Genomic DNA, 26032 nt, shown 5'->3' on the forward strand with positions numbered 1-26032 from the left:
TTGAAAACGGTGCATTTTATTGGAAGCATACCTGATTTGAGCAGCAATGACATGAAAGTAAACCGAGCAAAAAAAAAACCCATTTGGTCTGCAGTTTGATATAAAGAGAGGTTAACAAGCCACACAGAAGCAGTTCCTCTGGCTTTCAACATTCAAAATGAGTCAGAGCGTCTTTGGTTCATTCTCAGTAATAAACACATCACTTATTTACAGAGCATTTACAAGAAACAGCAGTGCAATCTCAATCGCAAACATGATAAAAAAAAAACCCAACTCTTTCCAAAACTCACTGTGCTTGAATTTGGGAACCGCTTCTCCACAAGGTATTAAAGTGCGTTCTTGGTCAGTAGTCAAGTACATAGTAAAGTCAGAGCTATATTAAATTAAATGAGTCTTAAGATAGGAGAGTATCCTTCAAAGCTTATCAGTAGGATTAAGATTTTTTTTTCAAATTCCTTTTTGCCCTTACACTAATACAACCATTGTTAGACATGAATACATGTTTGACTGCGTTTTAAAGTTAAAAAAAAAAAAAAAAAAACGCTAAAAAATGTTATTTTAAAGTGCAGTCAAACTAAAATACACATGTATTTTCTTAGGCCACAGTGTTAATTTGTCAAACCAATCAGCTTTCAATACAGCTGAGTTGCAGTTGGCATACAACAAACCAAAAAAAAAAAAAAAAGATTCAAGATCCACAGCCTTTAGTTTCCCTGTTTTGCTTGAAGACAAAAGTACAGGGGATGTGGCAGTGTTATCTGAAATACAATCCATCTAGATACATAAACGCTTGAAAGAAAACAGGTTGTTACTGTATTTTCAGATGACCTGTGCTTTTAAAAATCATATTCATATACTGACACCCCCCCCCCACACGCACGTAAATCAAACAGTAGATTATTGGTTAAAAGCACTTTTGTGAATGTTTGAAGTCACTCGTGCATCAGTGCAATTTTAGCTGTTAAGGCTGCAGGTTGCATATGTTTGTAAAGCATCTGAAAATCCCATTTTTATAATTGAAATAAAAAATTTAAAAAAGACCAAGAAGAATAAGCTCACGCATTAAAATTAAGTATACAGTGCTGCTCTTATTAAACACAATCTGAACCCAAATTAAGAAACTGATTGGGAGATATTCACAAATCTCAAACAATATTTACAACTTCAAACGGAAAAAAAATTGGCTTGAGAAAGATAAATAAATAATTTAAAAAAGAGGAGGGGGAGATTACATTAAAAAAAAATCACTTGTGGCAGACATATCAATACTTCCTGAGGCTGAAAACTTGAAGCAGGCTCAGTCTGCATCAATTATACTGGTGGTGTCCATATCGTCTAAGGTCCTCTCGTAGCGGACGGTAGAAGGGAAGTGGGCTCGTTTTTTCTTGTAGATGACAAAGCCGAGGGCTAAAATGAGAGCGATGAGCGCCACGATGAAGAAGCCCAGTGCCACCGGGGAGCCTGCAGACTCTGAGGAACAAACGTTAGCACGTCATCAGCCCAAGTCCAAGAGGCAGCGTGTTAGACACAAACTAAGTTAAAAAAAATGTTTCAACTAAAACCTCCTGTTATTACAGGTTTTTTAGTGTGAATAAATTTTACAGCAAAATAAAATGAAGAAAAAGTGAAAAAGTCGCCGTACTTTCTGTGTTTATCATGCAAATAACAGAGGAATGCTCTCATCCTTCAGTCAGCAGCAAAACAAATTCCGACAAAGTGTTAGGGTTTGTCTCGACACCTGTTGTGATACTCACTTGCTTTCGTTTTGCAAACAACACGGCTGTAGCTACTCTTGCAGGGGACCAGATTCCAGTTTCCACCATTGCCTGCCACCATGACGGCACACTGGGACCCAGACTTCTTCCCGGTTCCGGCTGTAGATGACCAGTTAGAGAAATCCAGATGGGAGCCATCCTGCCAGGATACAGGCTTACCTAAGAGGACAAACAAAAATGAAAAAAAGAATGAATTAATGTCATATTACTGTCCAGCTTTTATTTTTAAATTGCGATTCTTACCTTGAGTATCAAGATCTATGCCGAGCCACACTTGATTGGTGATGAGAGGGTGTTCAGTGATGTAGTTGGCCAGAAAATCATTTTCGTCTTTGGTTTCGATTGTTAGTAGATGAGAATCTGTCAGTAAAGAGAAGCCGCAGTTCACACAAAAGATTCAAATTATTTTGTATAAAAATATCAGAGAAGATAGACATTAATATTCTACCAGACAGACCACAGGAGGACAATTTTGATTAGACTTTTGTTTTTGCGTTGCAGTATTGATCATTAATTTAAATGTAATGCTGCCAAGGCTCAGCCTGAATGGGGCATACTTTGTGTTTTAAATAGCTGTTTGTGATGTGTGTACATGTGTTTTGTTATGATTCTATATTATGTATATTTTATTATAATGCACCATCAAAGTCAAGTCAATATATATATATGCACTGGCAAAGATCTGGGATCCAACCCCCCCGCCTCAGGCAGAGTGCAGGAAATAGAGGTATATGAAGACTCGCCGGCTCCCCTGTCTCGGCATCTGTCAGTGTTAGAGTTGCTGTATGAGGTGTAAAGGATAAATATGACTGTGTGAAAACTGGAGTGCTATTAAAATTGAAGTCAACAGTGCTCATCTACAGTTCCCCCCCAAACCCCCAATGTCTAAAGCTTCTTTTCCACTAATATCTTCTCAGCTCAGCTTGACTTTTTGGGGTTCTTTACACAGAAAACAACAACTCACCCATCTCCTGGCAGAGAGCCTTGGCCTGTTCCATGCTGTAGAGTCTGTAGTTGTAGAAGCTCATGTCAAAGGCGTAACAGTGATCCTCGTGCTGAACCCACTTGGACTTACCATCGACCTGAGGGCAATGATTAGTTTCTGGGCCATCTTGTAGTTTGGCTCCTGATTACAAAAATGGAGAATAGAAGATAGACAATGGTTAATGACTAACCAAAATTAACTAAATCACAGGTAGATATCCTGCTTGTACAATGTACAGTTTCACCCAAAGCCAAAAAAGATTCAAAGCTGAGTGTTTTCACTACTGTAAACCATTCAGTACTGTTGGATTATAGACAAGCCCTGTTTCTTACTTAACCAAAGAAGTACCAAATTTTTCTATGAAAGTTAGTGTCTAACTTTGGCTAGAAGAGGTAATATTGGTGGTGTAACAGATGGCGCCATCGATCATAGCATTGCAGCTGGTCCTTTTCCAGTCTCCAGCAGGGTTTATATAAACACAGTTGGTTTTCGGTGTGTCTTGGGAGTCAGAGATGGTGGGATGGTAGTCAAATTTTGTTCCATCAGACCATTCATAGGCTGAGCCACTGACCTGCACACAGAAACAAAGCATTATGGATGTCAGGATGTTATTAAGAGGTAAAAACAAATGGGTGACGTGCAAACGAGATGAGTTTGGATCTACTATGATGAAGTGAATATTTTTGCTCAGTTTCTGGCTGCCAAAAGTTCTTACAGCATAGTTTGACAGGCCAATCCAGAGTGGGAAGCCATCCATCTTGGAAATGAGCCTCAGGTGTGCGTTGTGCTCCACGTCATGGATGCTTGCCAGGTGGCCTCCAAGCTTATCACATTCGACTAGAGCCTGAGACCAATTCAACTTTTGGGTAACAACCCTATATGTTAAGTTACCATACTGCTGAAAATCCTTGGCTGACTGGTTGTATTCTTTCTTGGGTTCTTAGGGGAGAAGGATTAAACACATAAAGTGTTATTTTTAGCATTAAGCATTTTTAGTCATGAGAACAGAAACAGGCAAATACTATTAAAATGTAGATGTTTACTATACCATAATCCAGCTTGCAGCTCACAATTGTCCTCTGCTTGAACACGGGATGTAGCTCTTTCTTTGTGACGAGAATCCATGTGCCATCAGTCGTGAGACCGGCTAAGAATGGGTTTTCTAAATTTGGTCGGCCTTTCACCCAGTTGGAATATTGCACATTTGTGCCATCATACCACCTTGTCTGGTTATCTATGGCAAAAGATAATCACTATTAGCTCTGGCACATACACAAACACAATAGGACCTATTGTCAGTGTTGTCAGTGTCTGTATAGTATGTAAAACATGGGGCAAGGTAACATTAGGCTGCTGCTATCACAGGATCGCATTTTTACAATCGTTACTGATTGATAAAGAATGGTGATGTAAATGCAAAAGGACCTAGGGACTCAGTAACCTTGCCGTTATATTGGAATTTAACCACAATACAACCGCTGATTCTGGTGCCCTATTGTAAAGAGTCACATTGTAAATAAATCGCTCTCACTGGGGCGGACTGACTCGGATTGATTGCACCATGTTGCTAATCTATTTGTGTGTATAAATTAGATGGCAGTTATTAAAAACCAATCTGTCTGAGAAAGAATCCAGTCGGACCAAGTTGGGCCACGATTATTTGGAAACATTGCTTCTTCCTGGGCCACCTGCACAATCAACTTGCGATCAAAAATGATCTCTCAAAGAGAGTGTGGCAAGCTCAATGTGTGGGCAACCAGCTCACTGAGTTTTCTCAAATGCAAAAAACATTTCAATCCAATGATTGGGCCACCCCCAATTTTTTCTAGTCACAAAGATGTTCCCGTTTTTTTTCTTTGCCCTGGTGTGACTGACCCATTTGTCTTAGAGGAGAAAAAAAAAGGGTCAATTCCCAAGAGCTTTGGTAACAAGACAACCGAAAATAAAACATCTACTAAACACTAGAGATGGCACGATACCACTTTTTTATGTCCGATACCGATACCGATATCATAAATTTGGATATCTGCCAATACCGATATGAATCCGATATAGTGTATTTTTTAATCAATAAAACGTTTTTTTAATATCTTGCTGCATTTTGTATAAGTTTATACTCAAGTTTAAGTAAATAACAACACTAAAGCTATTCTGTTATACCTGTATGTAAAAAATACACTGCGCCCAAAATATTTCATAGTTCAGCAAAACCAATCAATCTAATAAACTTAAACCTACTCCATCCTCCCTATTCTGGTATTTTAAAGAGTACTTAGCAGAAATATTAAGCAACCTAACTAATAGGGTTGCAAACTCCCAGCAAAAAAAAATAGGGAACCACCCCCCACCCTCCACCTCATGATGCTTAATCAATGTAATCAAATTTAATTTGATGCAGGGGGAAAAATGCACAGAAATAAATTATTTTTCAAGAATAATTAAATAGATTCAACATCTTTCTTCAACAGAATTGCAGACTGCACAGATGGTATCTTCCCAAAGGAAAAAGTAGTATAGCTTACTAGGGTATATTACACTTAACAGTTACTATATACAGTAATGGACTACTATATATTTTACATCAGATTAAAACTTTGGGTGTAAGATTCAGATAATTATTTATTAAAAGCTAGACATTTTAAATGAGAATAAGAAAGAAAAGTATGTCTTTGTGCCCCCTTTTCCCTGTTCATGCCCTATCGGCCCCCCTGGCTAAACTTTGCTAGATCCGCCCCTGCACAGTTACCAGCTACGTAGAAAAAGATCCTGGTGTAGAAAGTAATATTAAATAAATTCTAACAACAGCTTATCAAGCTTAATAGTGCTGCTGTTGTTCAACCGCTGGTTTCCTCTTTCTGGTGAGAAGTGGGCCAAAAACTAAGAAGAGAGACGGACTCACGACAGAAAAGCCGATCAGCTGATCATTAAGCAGTTTCACGATTGAAGTAGCAGCAGGAGAGAGAGAGAGAGAGAGAGAGAGAGGCAGTCCCTCCATATATCGGTTGTTAAGCTTAACGCTAAAATGCTTTACAAACATTCAGAGATGAACTTACACACTTGCTTTACTTCTCTCTGGGATAACTTCCTCGGAGATGAAATGCTGGTTTGGTAGCGAAGCTACAAATACACACAGCTGCTCTATCACGTGATGCATACTGCTGCGATGTGCTAGGTTATGAGCCGAGTTACGCCGTGTAGCAAGTTTTGTGAGGTGCTTTTTTGATATTTAATGGATCGGATTACATTTTTTATTTCTCGCCGATATCCGATCCAGTAATTTGGGTCAGTATCGGACCGATACCGATACGTAATATCGGATCGGTCCATCTCTACTAAACACAGGTACTCATACCCACCATTGTTATCCTTGAACAGTCCCAGCCATACAAACTGGACCAATGACTCAAAGGGCAGCAGTTGGCTCTTTATAAACTCGTTCTCTTGTGCATTTCGGATAGTCAGGATGTCTGCATCTGCATCTGAAACATATACACACCATCATTAGTAACTTTAGCCATGCTGAAGAACGCTGTGTGACTAATATTATCAAATTCTTACGAAGTTTTTTGCAGGTATTCTCAATACGTCCTCGGTTATACGACTCCCATCTGGAGCCAACCAGCTGAAATGAGTAGCAGTTATTCTTCCAGGGGATCCAGTTTGGACCATTTTTTTTATGGGGGCACTTCACTAAAACATCCTTATGTGTGGGGATTTTGTGCTCTGTAAAAAAACCAAAGACAAAAAACAAATGGCGTAACGATGCCTTACAAGAAAAATAGATAAAAGCTTTGATACCACGAGATCAAAAAGCAAAGGATGATAAAGGATAATTATCGTTTCTAGAGAAATTAGGAAGAAACTGCTTTGCAGCCAAAGAAATCAGGAACAAATTATTTTTATATTAATGTATAGAAGCTACACTATATCGCTCAAGTGTTCGCTCATCTGCCTTCACATGCATGTGAATTTGAGTGACATCCCATCCTTAATCCATAGTGTTTAATATACTGTCAGCTCACACTTTGCAGCTATAACAGCTTCAGGTCTTGTGGGCTTTCCAGAACATTTTATGGGAATTTGTGACCATTATTTCCTGAGTGCATTTGTGAGCTCAGATACTGATGCTGTACAACAAGGCCTGGCTAACAGTCTCCACTCTAATTCATCCCAAAGGTGTCCTGTCACGTTTAAGTTGGGATTCTGTGCATTTCAGTCAAGTTCTTCCACACCAACCTCGCTAATCTATGTTTTTTTTGGACCTTGCACTGATGTGCAGCCATTACTATATCCTCACTTACTGCTTGGTTTGTGGCAGACAGCACCTCCTAGACTGTCCAGACACTCAGTGGCTTTCCAGAAGCCATCGGTGTCCAGGTAAACGCATTGGCCACTAGTGACATCAGAAGACCAGCGACTGAACACAGTGTGACTTTGGTCAGTCCAGTGGTAGTGGTTCCCGTCCTGAGTGCAAAAGAGACGGGAAATCATTTTAAGGACTGTACAAGTGATGAGTTCAAACAGAAGTCCCTTTTGGTCCACTTACATCTTCGCTAAAGAGTCCAATCCACATGGGTGTTTTTGCACGGCTCACGTGCACGGTGAGGACGGATTGCATGTAGGTATCAGCCACGCTTGCCAGGTCCATGTCGGTTTTTTTGCACTCCTCTAAAGCCTCAAACCAGGTGAGATTTTTGACAAGCAGCAGCACGGTGTGGTTATTGACAACGAAAGGCTTCATGGGGACCTGCGGCTCCTCTAGCTTATCTGAAATGAGAAATAATACATGTCTTTTATCATCTCATGACAGGGCTGCAAGAGACCTGATTCTCTGTGCCTTTGTGACACAGAAATGTATCTGCTTTGCACTTTGTCTTTTAATGGAGAGATTGCTGTAGAGATACAAGAGGAAATTATAGGCGAGAGCGATGGGAAACGACATGCAAGGAAGGTCCACACTTTTTTTTTTTTTGCTCCATGGATGTCTCAGTTAATAACATTAACCCCTACACTACGATTCTAAAAAGAGCCCTAGTGCAGTTTTTGCTGCTCATTTATCAGGATTTATCACATCAGGTACATCAAAGTTCACGAGTTAAGCACTCATAAAATTAAATCTCAGGATAAACCTGCATGTTTTGGATGAGATTTGGATAATAAAGTGACAGGAGTAGAGATTCACCTGCATAGTGTTGGCAAACAGCCACATTTAGCATCTTTGTGCAGCTGGTGTAGTCCCAGGTACCCAGCATGTCAGACTTGGCGTTATGGAGCATGAACACGCACAAATCCAAACTCTCCAGATCCCATGGCTATCAAGAGACACAAAGCAAATAATTCATCTGAAGTTTGCATTAAAATAATTAGTTGGAGATTTGGGTGTATTACGATAATGCAGTCATGGTTCATAACTGTACAAATACATGCTTCTGTCAAATATGTGGCGCGCCTAAAAGAGATATCAGCTGACGCAATTTACTTACATGAAAAGCCACGACCTTGTGCATGCCCAGAAGCAGAGGGTTAAAATTTATGTAGTTCACTGTAGAACTGTCAATCCATGAAGCTTCGCTGTTCTGGATTTTCATACCAATCCACGTTTTGTCCATGTCTTTTGTGTCCATCAGGAGGGTGTTGATGAAATCTGAAACACACATTTGTTACACATATGAATTGTATAATATTTTATAATCTCTCTCTCTCTCATATATATATATATATATATATATATATATATATATATATATATATATATATATATATATATATATATATATATATATATATATATATATATATATATCGATACAAGCATGTTAATGTTCTCACCTTGCTCCATCTGATCGGAGATGGTGACCAAGGTTCCCTTTACTGTCTGGCATTCCTCGTTGGCACCCTTGAAGTTAAAAGGTTTTGAATTCTTCATCAGCGTGTAGCACTGCAAAAAGACACCAGCATCATAATCACTACAGCAGAAAATGCCATTAGTGCAACTCAGGCACTGGGTTACTAATCTATGAATAAAATACACAACTGATGGCAAAAAAGCCACATTTTCAGAAATAATTTTACAAGCAACGTTCTATCACTCAAGCATTAAACGAAGCATTAACATTAAAACATATCATTAAAATCCTCTCTGTAAAACTGCAGTAGTAAATTTGATTTGACTTTCTTCTATGGGGATTTTTTCCTAAAATATAAACTATCATTGCTTCCTGATTTTTAATCACTTAGGACTTGTAAAAAATGACAAGAATGTAATATGTATGTAATAAATGTGTCAGACTTTATTTCTGAAGGGGACAGATTCCTTTCCACAGGGCAGTCCTCCAGGCTGAGGCTCCAGGGGTTTTTTCTCCACTAATGTCGTGTTCACTCTTTCACACACAAACGGTAACCTCCGTGAGCACTGATCAGAGTCTGCAGGTTTAAATAGGACAGTAAATGTGTGTATAAGTGTTAGAAGTAGTGACTGTGAGGGTACCCCACAGCTCTGTGTAAGGAGAGAATAAGCAAGAAGTCACTCGTGCACCATGTAATTTGGCTGAAACGTGTTTTCACTGTTTTTAATTGAGAAAAAAAAAAAGTCAATCATTTCATTGCACTAAAAGCAAAGTGATTTTTTTAACACAATAGTTATTTAACTTTTAGCAGGTAAATATCTGATATGACTGCTCTTTGCTCCTCAGCACAATATGAGCGTAGAGGTTCTCACAACGAATTGAATTTAAAACCTTAATCATTCTCAGCCTTACACAAACTCTCTGGTGTTTACTCACCGGGAAAGACACTTTCAGGAGTGATGTAGGTGCAGTTACCCAGGGGAAATAAATGGTTATGGAAAATAGAGTTGTACCTAAACCAAACAGAATTTCAATGAAGCTCAGTATCACATTTTACCACATCTATACAAGTTCAAAGTTCAAAAAGGTGTGTGTGAGACTGGCTTACGTCATGGGGAATATGCGTCCAGGCTGGCTCATATCAATCCACCAGCTTTGCTTGTTGGAATCCGATATCTGTTTAAGACATGCAGGTTTAAGTTTCACACAATTGAAATTGGTGGTATCAACGTCTGAGGTGACTTATATTCCATACTGTGTTTAGTAAGTATGTATCTAAGAAGTATGATGTTGACACATATCTTTTATTATAAGCAAGTATCACAGTTGTTACAGGTTAATAGGACTTATGCCCCCTTTTTCTCTAAATAAATAAAAAAAGTGTTGACACTTCTGTTTAATTGTGAGTAGCTAACTGTATATTGTGCTCCATAAATGAGTCATTTTCTTTTTTGCTGTTTTAGTGCTGGAAGATTTGTCATTCATATTGTTATCCATTTACTGTCAGCTTTTCACAACCTGAATATAGTGGGACTTCTTCATTGTTAGCTGCCCATTTATTATTAGTTAGATTTTATAAATGATGATTATGAAAAATCTTAACAAAACAAGAAACAAAAACAGAGGTTTCAAGGTTGTATTTCAGCAAATGTGATCCTTCTTTAGTTCTCTGCATAGACAATTTATGTGCAGTTAAAGCCTACTCGAGCTTGACTGGATGAAATAACTAGAATCAGGAAACTTCCAGCTCTAATTTTTTCCCTGCCTGACAAAACTTGCTGATTCATACCGATATCTGCTTAAAATGAAGAAGAACTAAGTACAACCTTACTGCCTCTATAGCATTTAAGAGTGTAAGTAGCAGCCAGGTGCTGGCAGAACATGGAAATACAGTTTAAGACTGCAAAGCTGCATCTGAACAAACCACAAGACATCTGGGGGAAATGACCTTTGGACAGAAGAGCCAGAATTCACATCTGGTGAAAAACAACCACAGCACCATAAACACACCAACTGTCAAGTGCGGTGGTGGAGGGCTGAATTACTTGAGCCCCTTTCTGTCAGTGAGTTGACCATGAACTCTTCTGTATACCAAAGTATTCTAGAGTTAAATGTGACGCCGCGTCTCTAACAGCCTTGTTCAGTTGGCCCAAAACAGGTCAAACAATTGGACAATGCTTCAAAGCAGAGCAGCAAATCCACAACAGAAAAGAATCAAAGTGTTGCAACGGCCCAGTCAAAGTCAGGACCTCATCCTCAACATCAATGTTAATGCGGGACCTCAAGGAACAGCAAAAAGAAATGAGAATGCTGCTCTTGTTAGGTTTGTCTCAAATAAACAGTCCAATATTTCAAAATAAAATCAAAACTTCAATCAAACGTTTCTGATGATGTTGTTTGCCACTTGTAATAGTGTGCCACTTACTGTATATATTGCCTTTTGGATTTTAATAGCAGCATCGGTGTTAGTTGGAGCCGCCAGTGTGCCGTTTTCTGAATCGCAGAAGAGCCTCGCCTCCTGAAAACTGAGCGGTGGCTTATTAACAAACCAAAACTCTGCTCCATCCACAAAGATGGACGAGTCATGATGCCCATCTGAAAAACAACACAAACAACTCTAACGTTACAACACAAAAGAAGAAAAAGTTGAATAAAAAAAAAAAAAAGTCAGACTAATGATAGATGCAATCACACTGAACAGATGATGATGAGGGCATTACCGGGATTGTACCACTCTGGCGTTTTCGGTGTCACTCCTGTTGAGACATCAAACAAAGAATTCAAGTAGATTTACGGTCAAGTCCATCAGCTTTTTAAATTGTACGGAGACATCACTGCTGTACAAATGACTCTTTCACTTTGTGGACCTCCAAATTCCTGTTAATTAGCTTAATGAGCGTTTTGAGCTCTTCCCAAACCAGTACCAGCCTTTATTTGGTGCACACAGACTATACGTCATCGGTCACAGATATAAACTCACCTCGGGGTATTTGGCAGACCCATTCCAGCTGCGCGTCACAATGAAAGGGTCTGGGGTAGAAAGGTATGGGAGACAAGTCGTGCAGCAGATAGTAAAACACGTGTTTCAAGCTGTTCGTCATTGTCTGAGGACACAGATGGGTTTTGCACAAACATCACCAATAATGAACAAAAATCGGCAACACAATTCTGACATCACAGATCATGTTCACTGTCTGTTTGAGAAGAAAAAAAAACATGCAAGAGCTGTTTGTGTCTGACAACATGAAACAACTTTTAATGCTGAGCTTTTGTAAGAGAAAGAATAGAGACTACAGATTCTAAAAAGCACACAACTGTGTAAGCCATATGTTTCCATCTTTATTAAAAGTCTCAGTTTAGCGACCCACCTTGAATGCAGTGCAGTCCCGATCGTACGCATCGTCCTCGTAGAAATTTCTGTATGAAATATCTAGAGATACCTATTAAAGACACAAACATGATATGAACACCCCGCCAGATTTTACAAAAATTGGTATACGTGTGTTTAGAGCTGGGATGCTCACGGGCCGGCCGTCACTCCACTGCCACGAGCGATCTGCGGGGTTTCTCCTGTTCAGGCCGATCCAGAAGTACCGATTATTACTGCAAGAAGAGGAGGACACTGTGTTACTCAACCAGCCTTCTTTCAAGTAAGAAGATAATAATTAGAATTAAACATTAAGACAGTTTGATGAAGCGTTTATTTCTCCCCCCTTGCTGACTCAACTGCAACGTGCGAAATGTGAGACAGGAGATGGTATGTGTTTATTTTAATGCTCGAGCCGAGTGCGCTCAATGTTTATGTGAGCAAAGAGACAAGTTTGAACTCTTAGGTATGCTCCCACGAAGACGAAGCAGCATGTTTACAAGTCGTCTCCTCGTTAAAGCGATTAGATGTGCCAGTCCGATAAAGAAAAGGCTGCCGGTACACACTCCACCACCTCCCGTACACACTCTTTTGTTTGAAGTGTGTATAAAGGTTAAAGCCATAACGAATATTGATTTGTTCATACAGGAAAGTTCCAAAGACTCCTGCCAACAATCACACTATCAGATATGAGTTTGACACATTGTACATGTTAGAAAAACAGAAAACTATAGAAGGACAGATTCTTCAACATGACCAAGCCATTAACAATATAACTGTAATAAATGCTACACCACTTTAGCATTAGTGTTTCTATTAATAGAACTTGAGCTACTACAAATAACATTTTTGCAGCATGGGCGATCGTGGCTCAAGAGTTGGGAGTTCGCCTTGTAATCGGAAGGTTGCCGGTTTGAGCCCCGGCTTGGACAGTCTCGGTCGTTGTGTCCTTGGGCACTTCACCCGTTGCCTACTGGTGGTGGTCAGAGGGCCCGGTTGCGCCAGTGTCTGGTAGCCTCGCCTCTGTCAGTGCTGTGGCTACAATGTAGCTTGCCATCACCAGTGTGTGAATGGGTGGATGACTGGTTGTGTAAAGGGGTCCTTAGGGACTAGAAAAGCGCTATACAAATACAGGCCATTTACCATATGGTTAACTAGCCAGTTAATTCAAATTTATATAGCGCTAATTCACAATATTTGGCTCACACATTTTATAATGTAGGTAGGGTAAAGACCCTACAGTGTTTGGGCAAAACCCCAGCAATGTGAATGCTGAAGTCTCTGCCTTCCATTCTACCGTTAACTCAAGGAGCCGCAAGGGAGCCAGCAGTCTGAGAACTAAGTGCTCTATTGGGATAATCCAGTATTATGAGGTCTTTAGGAAAAGATGGGGCCTGATTATATAGATTTGCCTTTTTCCTGCAACTGGTCATACATTTTCTATGAATACAGAACAGAACTGCTTTTGAGAAGAGCCACGCTGACAGCTGTCTCTTTAATAATGACTTTACACTTGGAAGTTTTCACTAACTAAGATGGGATTTACAGACAATCCGCTATTACTGGTGAGCCAGCTCTCACCGGGCTTTATCCTGCTGGTTTCAGCAGCCAGTTTTATTTATAGAGCGCCAATTCACAAAAACAGTCAGCTAAAATCCTACAAAAGATCCTACAATAACACAGAGAAAATGGCAAGAATTAGATGACCCTCTATGAGCAAGCACTTGGTGACAATGGGAAGAAACAACTCCCTTTTAACAGGAAGAAACCTCTAGTAGAACATGATTCAGGGAGATTCATGTGAGAGCTGCCAATCAGCAATCTTAACAGACACAACCCCAGAGAAATCCAAAGCGAGGAATGATGCTCATTTTTCACAATTTTGAAACCTCATTTGCTCTTTTTTTTTTTTTTTAATAATTCAATTTGGGCAATTTTTTTTTTCTTTAATGTGACAAAAACAAATACATTTCTTTCTGCTGGTATACAAACAATAGTTCAGATAGTATTGCGTTCCTTGTGCTTGACTTGTGACTTCCATAAATGATGTGACACTTCTAGTGACAATGATGCATGACAGTAGTCCTTTGTTACTTATAACAGGAAACACAACTTGTGTTGATTGTGTGCCTACCTGATAGTCTCTCTCATAATGAAGTGTAGGGCTCTCATTTCATCCAAGTTTGTGAAACTGGGAAGATTGGCTCCTAGAGCCTGACAGAACCTCATGGCCTCCTCCCAGGAGCGCTTCCTGCTCAACCTTTCTTCATGAAACACCTGACAAGGTGAAAGAAGAATTTAAAACCGCTTAGATGGTGTAGATTGTGAAAAAACTCAGTTTAGCTATAACCGAACTACATATTACTTCCTTTCAGGAGAAATGATCTTGAAGCCTTGTAAAAAGACTTTAAAATGTAAAATCAGTACAGTGCTTTTGCCACAAAACAAAAGAACCATCTCTTATTGGTGCTGTTTAAAGAGACACACACATACACACACCTTGTAGCAGTATTTGATGTTTGGCCTGGACACCCAGCCATTAGGACACGATGCATTAAGGTTTGGTTCTGGTTCTGGGGCAGGAGGTGCAATGAGGTCTTTTCTACAGATGGTGCCGGCCCTGAAGAGAATGCAGTTCTTCACCTCCCACTTACCCAAAGGCTTTGCAGTGGAAATTGCAACACACCCTCCTTGCCGATCTATAAAGAAAATGAAGCAAAATGAAATTCAATCTTTAAAAGTGACATTTATTATGTAGATTTTGTCTGTTACGATAACCAGTTCATTGATGTTATGACATATTGTGGGGGAGCAGTCCATTAAGTTACTTGGGTCTTCATTTGTTAAACATCTATTATAACATATACGATTATATATAACATATATTCTCACACAAACATATAAGATACTGATAGAAGTAAAAGAAAGTTCAGCTCTGCATCTTTTGGTGTAACCAATACCACCCCAATAGGGATTTATATCATTTATCTTTACAGTCACCAAAATCAAGCCAGAAGCAGTGCGTGGAAAAATATTGGCAAAGTACACCCTTACTACTTCCATAGTAATTAGGAGGGTAAGCAGCAGCCAGGTGCTACTAATCAAATGCACTTGCTTAACCGATGATCAGACACTATGAGCACCTCTATAAAAGCAGAAGTTTGCAGGTCTGAAGCATTCAGGTGTGTGTCAGCAGAATGTCAAGGAGGAAAGTCATCAGCAATGATGTTAGAGAAGCAACTGTTGCTAGAGCTCAGACTCTGCAAGTCTCTACAGATCTCAGTTTATGCCTGTACAAAGTGTGGCTGAACAAACCACAAGACCCCTGGAACAATCTGCTGTGAACAGACAAGTCCAAAGTGAAGATATCTGTCTATGATCCAAAGCACCATGTTTGGTAACAACCAAACATAACACATCAACAGAACACCTCATGCCAACTGTCAGCACGGTGGTGGAGGGGTCATGACTTGGGCTTGTTTTGCAGTCACAGGACCTGAGTAGCTAGCAATCATTGAGTCAATCGTGAACGCCTCTGCATATCAAAGTATCTAGAGTCAAATATGAGGACATCTGTCCAACAGCTAAAGCTTGTCCCAAAATAATATAATGCAGCAGGACAACAATCCAAAGCACAGAGGCAAATCTGCAACGAAATGACTGAAAAAGAAATGACTCAAGATGTTGCAATGCCTCGGTAAAATCCACACCTCAACCTGATTGAAATGCTGGGTGGGACCTTCAGACTGCTGTGTATAAGCAAATGCCTGAAGCGACGCTGTCAAGAAGAATGGGCCAAAATTCCTCCTCACCAACAGGACAGACTGGTAAAGTCAAATAATGATTACTTCAAAGTGACTGCTGCTAAAAGTGGTTTGATTTTTACACCACTTCTGCATCTTGGCTTCGTTTTTGCTAAATATATAATGGAAAAATGTAATACGTTAGATGTTGCTGCACATCTTGGCTTGTATTTACCTCTTTTTAAGGAATGCTAAGAACTAGATCATTTTTTATTATGTTGACTGCATGTTAGTGAGTATTCTGAGGTGCACAGACATTTCTCTGAATAGCGTATACGGAACATATAAAAAGGGGGATGGCCATATTTACACTAGGTATGGATTTTGATTATAAAGGCCAGATTCATCAAACTTTAGGCTCACACGTCATAGCCTTCTCATTTCATGGCAGGCTCTTTCTTAATGACCAAGCTATAGGGGTATAATATATGAGTGTGTCTGGTAAATTTCACATTTCTAAAAACTTGGGTCTTTAATGGTTGAGAAAAAAAAATCAGTAAATCTGAGCCTCCACAGTATAAAGAAACTACTATTAGAGGTTCACAATCAAATACAATGTGTTGTAACACTATAGTCTGCTATAACATTTTATATACAGATACTTTAGCCATTAGCCCTAAGTCTTTGTACCTGGTTCAAACCCGCCCCAGTTGGTGTATGTTGCCACATCTGTCGACCCGTCTGCCCTCACCCACTTGTACTCCCTGGTGCTGTTGATGTCCTGCAACCCTATCCAAAAATACCGAGTTTCCTTGCCTGCCGTCTCTTGAAGCAGACTATTAATAAAGGCCTGCTCAAACCTGGAAAGAACAGTCAAATGTGAGTGAGTTTCTTTACCTGCAAAACCACAGAAATGTAATATAGGTCATCTTTTGGACTGATAACAAAAACCCTTTTGATTACCTGTTTCTTATGGTGACGTAGCAACGGTCCTTGAAGGACACTTGCGTCATGTTCACTTTATAACAGGAGTTTCCATGTCTCTTCCAACCCTGGTCAGTTAAAAACAGTCAAATTTTGCAAGCTAGAACTACGTCTCTTTCACGATTCAAGTTATGACATGCATGCTGTTTTTCACAACAGGATTTCTTGTCAACAGTCGCATGAGTGTTTTTTTCCCCCACCATCAAGGATTACAGTTTTGTTTTCAGTTTACAAATCTATTTGCTTCTATCCGCAACAGCTGCCAATAGAGCTAGACATCTGCTTCTCAACTCCTTTATGACTCCATAGTGCCATAAAAATCATCTGACCCTTACAGTAAGCTCTCGTTATAACACCACCAAACATATGCATGGGTTCTACATCCTTCTAACATATGAAATTTAATTGCTGGTGTGGAGGCGTAGAAGTATCTCACCACACATTTAGTAGGAAATGTAAAATACTGCTGGTTGTGAGAATACTCACATCTTTCGAGCTACATCCGACCTGTGCTGCTGATTCATTGACTTCTCCTTTCCTCTGGCACATGAAGGCCAGCATCTGTGTGCAATCCTCAATCCGCCAACTATGAAACTGTGGAAAAACAGACAGCGTGCGTTTCTGTAAGACCTCGAACAGGACAAATGTAATGCTCTTGGCAGTACATACACACAAATGTGCACACAAGGCTTGAGTACAGTGGATGTGTGTTACACCAACACACACACCTCTCCAGTGTAGGAGACACAGCTGGTATCCGAAGTGGGCTGGACCGGTTGTGATGGAGCCCAGTAAGTGAAGGTGACGGGTGCTCCGTCCGTCCAGTTGAAAACGGTGGGATTTGTGCCGACACCAACCAGACCGATCCACACATCTAAAGTCTTGCCATCTGATGAGCAGTAACACACATGCAAACATTTTCAATTTCAGGCTTTGTTTAAATTTGACTCGAACAGTGAAAGCATAGGCCTGGAAATCATTCTCATCAAAAATAAGGCAGTAGGGTGTAAATCACGATACTTCAGTACTAACTGTATGGCTCTATTAAAAAATAAAAAAATACATGTTGTACATAAATAGAGAAAAGGAGAACATGTTAGGAAGACTCATTAATATATTAATTATACAATTATTTATAACACAAGAGAAACTTGGACAGTTTTACCTCCGTGGAAATTAGTGCTGATCATCTCTTTGCTGTCAATCGTGTGGAAACTGGCTAACACCCCATTCTCAGCTTTACACTGTTCCTGGGCAGCGTTGAAGTTCTTTGGCTGCTCCATCAACTTGTAACAAAGTCCGTTCCACGGCACCCAGTCATCCTTACACAACGTTTCTTTATAGACAAAAGAATCTGTAGAGAGAAGTCAAGTCACACAGAGGCCTTGAGGGGATTTGGGCGTTTTAGATCAAGACTATTTAACTTAGAGGGCTTGATATTTTGTACAACATCCACAGTGCTGTATTATCCTTAAACCATTAATTTGAAAGAAAAAAATGAAAAGATTTAGTGAGAAAAAAAAGTGACAGAAGAGGCTCAAACTTATTGTATTATTGTATTATGTTAAGGAAGAATGTATATTCCCCAATCTGTTGGTGAATGGATGCTTGAGGTTGCTGCCAGCTGCTTAGTGAAATGCACTAAAAATGTTATGATTGCTTTGGTTGCTAGCAGATTGCTGTGTTCACCCACTATTTGCATAAAAGACACCAACGTGTCTGCAAACACTCGCTGACTATTGGCTGGGCAGATGGTCATAAAGCTTCTGGGCTGTCGCCAGGTGAAAATGTTTACGAAGAGGGTGCTGCACCAAAAACAGATCGTGATTGCTTTAGTTGCCAACAGTTGGAAGATGCCAAGTTGTCTTCAGACGCTTGCCATTAACTCTACAACACTTCCCCACTGCAACCAGCACATTTCAAAAGGTTCAGCTTTGACTTTGAAGACAAATGTTGTCCATTTCCAGTTTGCATTATACTTTTCGATGTCTGAGAAGTACTTAAAAGACTGTTTGCCTTCCAGAAAAACGATCAGCAACCGTGGCAACCTGCTAGCAGTCAAAGCAATCACGAACAGATCTTTGGTGCAGCGCTGTATACCTGCTGCAACCCCTGGTCAGTTGGGAAATATACATCTTTCTTTTGTATGTGGTAGCTGCCAGATAGTTGCCCTCTGTTATTGAGACCTTAGCAAGCTGACAAACTAAACTAAGAATACTTGTTAGCATTGTTATTGTAAACTTATTAGCATGCTAACATTAGAATTCATCTACTGCGTATCAGCACAGCTTAGCAGGGCCATTAGGATTAGCACATTATTTTTACCTTCATTTGACAGAACAGTGAAGATTTAGACAGGAAAGCGATGAAAGAAAGCGGGGGAAGAAACGCAACAAAGAGCCCCAAACCAAACCCAGACTGCTGCAACAAGCCCTGTGGTATATGTGGTGAACCAAATCGGTGCTCAAATCTTTTTTTTTTTTTTTTGTAAGTATGACTCAATAGAAGTGTAACTGCTGAGCGTCAGCAGCCAGCACACCTGTTGTTGTTGTCTCACTGGCATTGACTCTCTTCTTGCAGACGTATGGCAGCCGCCTGTTACACGCCATTGTTTCATAGTTGTTCTTAGAGTTCAGGACTCCACAGTCTGACAGAATGATGATGGAGGTGGAGGGCATTCCTGTTAAATATATAACCACACAAATATCAATAAAAATAAATAGTGACTGCGAGAAGGACAAGAGATGTGGGTATCATTCAAAGCTTAGCATATCAACTGTGCTTTACATAGAAGTTCAGAGTTCTCTGATCCAGCACAATCTTGCTGATGAGAGCAATCACAAAGAGTTTATATCAATAGAAAACTAAATGACTGCAATATACTTCATGCTACATTCATGCTTGCTCTTGTTAAGAAGAAATACATATTACAAAAGCTAGCAGGCATTACTCAGTACTATAAATGGGTCATTCAACAACATTAGCAGTCCCAGTGCCACAGTGTGTGGCACAGTGCCACTGTGCCACACACTGTGGCACAGTGGGTTTCTTCACAACACTAGTTTCATTGTTTCTCTGACCGACACCAACGCTCCCTTTCATAGACGAGCAGAAACACAGCGTTGATGCTAGATTTGGTGTGGTGAGAGGACCAGGTGTTTCTGGCAAGTGAAACTGTGTTATTCTGGTTTTGTGGAAACAATGCCTACAAACGAGGCTGCAAAATGAGAACATGTGCAGCACAGTTCTCAGAGAGAATGAGTAGTAAGTAACAGGTGAAAAATACATTCATATTCACTGTTACCTTGTTCCCAGCGTAACATGGAAAGAGGAGAGCCATCTGACCACTGCCATCCTTGAGAAGTATCTAATTGGTGAAGGCCGATCCACATCCTTTCCGGCATTCTGCTAAGGCCGTCCAACACTGCACAATGCAACACCACAGCACACAGAACAAGTAAATGTAATAAAGGAAATTGTAAGTCTAATGCAGTTTCAATCATCAAGTTGAAACTTTGAGCCTCCACAGCTGTTTCATTTACTCTTTAGATGCAATCTCAATTCCAAAAAGATGGCCTGAAGATCACATGCATCCAGTTGCAGGCTGATGATAATAAAGTAAGATTTTGTGAGATTTGCAAACCCTTAAATTCAGTTTCTTTAATGTACATTTTACACAGTGCTCCAACTCTTTTGGAAATGGGGTTGTATAGGCGAACATTTTACAGTTCACCCTTTTGTAATCATCCACTGAAAATCTCAAAGAATGACGATTAAGAAGCAAAGGACACAAATAAAACAAATTGAGGAAATGAAAAATATGTGGCTTCTATGACATCATACTTGGAAAATTCAGAAATAAAAAAGTAAGAACAAAAATCCCAGGACTTATTTAGACTGAAAGTTTGCAGTCGTTCACAGATTCTTTTCCTTTCTGTACGTCTCTACTCGTCACACAAGGAACACTAAATAGGAGAAGCAGACTAATAAACTAATAAAAGACAAAGCGATAGAAGGAAGGAGAAAGAAACTTTAAATAAAGTCATTTAGAAATCACCACAGTACAGAAAATATTCACATTAAGACAGGATTGTTTTAGAAGGATTAGTTCTGACTGACTAAAGGTAGAAAAAGTGTGTTTGTGTGTTTTTTATTTCCAGGTTGTGTGACTAATAGTTCAAGACTTTGAGAAGCACAGGCCTGCTCATACAGTGACAATCGGAATAATTTTTGTCATTACTTATTTATACTTCTTTTAAAATCAAAATCTCGAGCATTACTCATGTCACCATTATTGCAATTTTTTGTTGTAAATGAGGCATTTTGGTCACAAAGACAATCTGAATGTACTTATTTTTTTTAACTTTTGTGTTTTTTAATTGTATTATGGAAGTAGCCGCAGTAACAGAAGTACTAGTAGCAAGTCAGTCTTACAGATTGTAGAATTGAGCTCATCGGGCCCAGAGAAACTAAGCAGATCTGCTCCCTGACTGCGACACGAATCCAGAGCTTCGTGCCAGGTCACCGCACCGTTGGTGACAAACTCATAGCATGAATCGCCGTTTGGACCAGCAAAAAGAGTCTGGCAGCCCTCCTCTGCAAAGTCAAAGACACAACAACAGTATTAGTATCAACACTTTTTGTTTCATGTAGCTTCGGATATTCAATATTAACAAAGAAAAGTGGATTTAAGCTTGGACACATTTATGTGCAACGAGAATAAGTCATTAATATCATGAACGTGAACTGTTATATTAATATAACAATATACAAAAAGATTATTAGGGTAACTTTTTTAAATAGGGTAAATATTTTGATGTTGATATAAGAATATATTCTTTTTATATATAATATGAGTCTAAAGTTATACCGCTACATGTGCTGCAGACAGTGCTAACTATTAATGGAGCTGACCCCACCCTGTTGGTTAAACTGTGCAATGACATCATTTGGAAATGACCACACACAAAAAAAAATTCTGCTTTAAATGCTCTCAAAAATAAATATGTTAGTGGCTTGGTGAATAAAGAAACAATTAAAAAACATTAAACCATTAAAACTACAAGTAAATAAAAATACAACGTGCCAGGTTTCAGACAGCGTCCCATCTTCTTGTCTTGGTCATAGTCTGAGGAGGTGGCACACCAGGACATTCCAGGGAATTCTGCATCGGGGAGGCATCCATGATACCAGCTGTTATTGTACTTGAAGGGGAACTCACAGGGGCTGCCGGCAGAGTTCCCATCCATGGTATGGATGACTGCACCGAGAGAAGAAGTGAACAAAGTCAAAGATCTATTTCAAGCCCGTGGTAGTCGTTTCATTTCGACAACTCGTAAATCATCTCACAGCAGTGACGGATGAGATGAAATTTGATGCCCTCCTGCAAACACCAAAGCACCTTCTTCGTACCATAATACACACAATCAAACGTGAGCTTCCAATATAGACAGCTCATCCTACTCCTTAGATCAATTCCTGTATACTGATAAATAAATGAATGTGAAGAAGGGGAGGTTAGGCTTGTTTATAAGCCAACGTCTCTCTTCCTTCCTGCACCCCCAACAAGTCTGTGCAGAAACTGAAATCAAAGACGATGCAAAAATTGTGCTTTGTTTATTGATTCAGTGACAGAAAGTGACAGAAAGGAAACAAAGTCCCAGGAAAGGAGTTTTGATTCAGTTAAATGCTAAACGTAGCATGTAAGTGCATCTTCAACTCAGTCTGCATCATCATTGTGATTGAATTTAATATTCATGCTCTCTGCACTCAAACTGATTTTCCTGTATTGCCACAAAAAGGATCTGAACACATAATAATGGGCCATTTGAAGAAGAACTTCTCTCTAAATGTTACTGCAGACATGAAAAATGACAATAAACAAGATGCTCTTCTGTTTCAAATACGTGGCTCAGACGTGGCATTTGATCAGGCCTGGTTGGTCTTGCATCATGTACTTCTAGAGCACCTCCTCTTCTTGCATAAGCTTCAGTGTCCTTAATCAAGAGCTTAAACTGTTTTAATAACACACAGTTATTTAAAATGTTATGGCCAAACATTCAGTCACTACCTGAATATTTCTTTAACCTTGCAGTGTTCGGTGGAATGTGTATCAAAACAGGAATGAACGCAGAAAAGAAAGTAAAAGTCTGCGTTGTGGAGCCTTTGCACCTTGCAGACATGCTACAGACGATTGCACGACCACAACGACAAACAAAAGAAACGGAACAAGCAGACTCTACGTTTTCAGAGCAAGTTGAACACCTGGAATTTGACACCCTGTGTTGTTGCCCAGCACAAAGAAGCAATAACTGAGAGGCCTGACAACAATTAAGCTGACAGGGTGTGTTTAAAAGGGACCAGAATTTGTATGGTCAGGTGACACAAGAGCCAGAGGTGTAATGTCTTACAAGCCTGGACTGTCTTCACATTTAGTTCAAGAAGTGAACACAACAGAAGCGCAAGCTGACTTTAACTAATTTCTTGACAAATTAGTTCCTGAAGCACTATTCAGAAAAAAGAAAGAAAGAAAAGAAAACAGCCAGTCCATGTAAGCAATTCTGTCTCTTAGATAAGAGAAAGGAATCCACACTTACCGCGGTATGGCCTCTGGCAGATGTTGTCTTGGGATTCTCCTCTTACCCAAGTGTCATTAGTTTCCCGACTGAGCGCTACTTTCCCTTTGCTGACCGCCAGGCCCATCTGATAAACAGTGTAAACAACTCCATCCAAACAGCTCCACCATAACAGGATGTTGGAGCCACAGTCGAACATAGTCAACATCTTGGAACTGACGTCCAGCGCCATGCAGAGCGATGTTCCCACATGGAAGAGCCGTTGACCTGAACCCCACTTCCACTGTTGGGACTTGCTGTTTGAGTTGCAGGTGGCGAGGCTCAGGTTTGCTGGACCTCTTGCACTCAGGCATTTCCCTGTGCTCTGGTGCTGAATGGTAAAAGCATCCTCATCTGTGATGACAGGACAGAAAACACAAGTTTAAAGGGGACTTATTACGCTTGGCTTTGCATTTTTAATCCCTAGACGGTGCTAGAGTAGCTTGGCATGAGCCACAGTTCAAAAATAATCCTCATTTATCTTCCCCTCAGTTCATTCCACTCCTCAAACAATCCATTTCAACGCCCCCTCAACTCCCTTTAAGGCAGCCTTGGTCTGATCGGCTGCCCCTCATCGCTACTGTGTTCCCACACTGTCACCAGTTCTCAGACATAATTAAAGTGAAGATGTTTGCAGCTCTTTATCGTCATTTTTGAACTTAATTCTAGAGTAGCTTTGCATGACTCAGCACAAAATAAAACCTGAAGCCTCTCTAAACCAACTTTATTCTGATTGGCTGACACTTGTAAACAAAAGGTCGGAAAGCACCTTTAACGAGCTGGATTCCATTCCTTGCATGGAAGTTAACTTGCATGTTTACTGTGTCTCACTAAATTTTAACAGCTGTAACAAAAACTTTGTTATTTATTCATTTATTTAATCGGGATGTCCCTCGAGATTAACATCTCTTTTTCAAAGGAGACCAAGCCTTTGAACCAGTCTGAAGTGTGACACTTTAGCTCACAGGTTTTAATTGCACACAGGCAGACCTCACTGTTTCAAACTTTGACCTTGTTTCCATGATTAATGTGGGCACGCACCACTTAGAGATCTGAGACTGACACATAAAAAATGCTTTTTTAAAAAATTATATATGCAGTGTAAATGCATACCAATACTGCTCTTTTAGAGTGAAACCACTCGTTTAAATGAATACATAATAAATATATATATACACAAATATCCCCGCACGGAGAATTATTCATTTGACTTCATAAAAGAGTTTCATATTTATGCTGAGAGAGGGGAACTATAAAAGAGGACAGTAGGCGGGACAAGGTGATCTGGGTAAATGTTTACAGGCTGAAGCTAAAGAACAACTGAGCAGGAATACTATCAGAGTACAGTTTCGACTTGGTGTCACGGCAGTAATATGCCGATATTTTGGCTCTACAGAGCTGCTTGGGAGGGAGGGAAGGATGAGTAAGCCATTTGTTTGACCCGTCAGACGTAACACTGGGGGGCAAGAAAACAACAAAAAACAAAACAAGCAAACAAACTAATAATAATAAACGAGCATTCATCTAGATAAGCAAACGCCGAGTATGTATCTCAATCCAAAATCTTGTCAGTTAAAAGTGTTTCGCATCCTAAAAATTAGGTTCGCGCTTTTATGGGAGAAGTTTTTGCTCATTTGCGCCAAGTTAGGAATGAAGCCGCGACTTTAATGAGAGTGTGGCAAGTGAACAGAAATGAAAGCAAAGTGTCGGAACTACTCACCTAAACCTGCAGCTGGTGAACCAGTTCCCCAGTGAACAGCTGCCTCCAACAATATCAACAAACAAAGACAAAGAGGCGCTCTGGATAGACTCGGCATGGTCACGACCGAGTCTTTCTGTTATAATCATAAAGCCTCCTCTGAGCGTGGCGCACTTCGTTTAGGCAGGTTGATAACTGAGCTCCAAAGCGAAAGTGATCGCCGACGCCACCCAGTTCTCCCAGTTGAAAGTCTTGTCATCCACTGAGTCCAAGTCAATTTAGCAACAAACTTCCGCTTTACGAATAAAACAACAGCAACGAGAAACCTTTCAGAGGGAGCGTTATGAAATAAACAGCTGCTACGCACGATGGATCAGACTAGCAGACACTACAGGCGCATGCAGAAGGACTCTGATAGAAGTCAAAATGATATATATCTATATCTATGTGTAAAACCATATCCACATAAAATAAAATAAAAAAAAAATATTACAGCTCAGGTCCGTTTTATGCAATAATTATGCAATTTACATAAATATAAAAAGGGGTATTTCCAACATGGTAAGAAATGAAACCAACTCCATTATAAAGTGAAACCCCAAGTCAAATTTGAATTTTTATTTTTTATTTATTTTTTTTACCAAAATCAGTATTATCAGATACAATTTAAAAAAATATTAGAACACATTTACATTTAAAAACATATCAAATTACGAGTTTAAAAATGATATTAGGCTATCCCAAATTTGAGAAACTTTAAATAAAAAATAAAAATAGGACTAAGGAGTAAAAAGTGTTCCAGAATTATGTTACAAATTTAAATACTTAGCCAAAAATCTGATATTTTTAAATTACGATGTTGTAAAAAACAAACAAACCCAAAAACCTTAAAGAAAAAAGTTGACGTAGTGAGCCGTTAAATTTTAATTTGGAAGGTGGCGAAGTTCTTCTTCCGGTTTCGCCCTCAAATACCGTGAACTTTCTGGTTATTTTCTGGCGTCTTCCTTTCACATACCCTG

General features: G+C 39.7%; 1 protein-coding gene across 1 annotated transcript; it reads right to left on the reverse strand.

Annotated features, from left to right (window-relative positions):
• On the reverse strand, positions 1-25371 carry ly75 (lymphocyte antigen 75). Its single transcript, XM_084953562.1, has 35 exons — positions 25035-25371; positions 23297-23668; positions 21787-21960; positions 21135-21296; positions 20005-20124; positions 19240-19380; positions 17866-18054; positions 17429-17589; positions 17187-17294; positions 16680-16768; positions 16407-16576; positions 14473-14672; positions 14108-14250; positions 12131-12209; positions 11975-12046; positions 11587-11710; positions 11327-11362; positions 11032-11201; positions 9715-9782; positions 9543-9619; positions 9050-9183; positions 8590-8698; positions 8244-8404; positions 7943-8072; positions 7307-7527; positions 7062-7224; positions 6319-6483; positions 6117-6239; positions 3809-3994; positions 3476-3699; positions 3139-3331; positions 2740-2901; positions 2019-2135; positions 1755-1934; positions 1-1470 (listed from the first exon to the last, which is right to left on the reverse strand). The coding sequence occupies exons 1-35, from the start codon at positions 25129-25131 to the stop codon at positions 1298-1300; spliced, it is 5193 nt and encodes a 1730-aa protein (XP_084809688.1). The 5' UTR covers positions 25132-25371; the 3' UTR covers positions 1-1297.
• Positions 25372-26032: the final 661 nt, after the last annotated feature.

Source organism: Perissodus microlepis, chromosome 1 (genome assembly GCF_051167445.1).
Source record: "Perissodus microlepis isolate ML-2025 ecotype Zambia chromosome 1, ASM5116744v1, whole genome shotgun sequence".
Classification (NCBI taxonomy): domain Eukaryota; kingdom Metazoa; phylum Chordata; class Actinopteri; order Cichliformes; family Cichlidae; genus Perissodus; species Perissodus microlepis.

Coding starts and splice junctions, on each gene's coding strand:
- ly75 (XM_084953562.1), bottom strand. CDS start 25,131: ATGCCGAGTCTATCCAGAGCGCCTCTTTGTCTTTGTTTGTTGATATTG. Junction 17,295..17,428: donor GTGTCTCCTACACTGGAGAG/GTGTGTGTGTTG, acceptor GTTTTTCCACAG/TTTCATAGTTGGCGGATTGA. Junction 11,363..11,586: donor GGTCTGCCAAATACCCCGAG/GTGAGTTTATAT, acceptor ATGTCTCAACAG/GAGTGACACCGAAAACGCCA.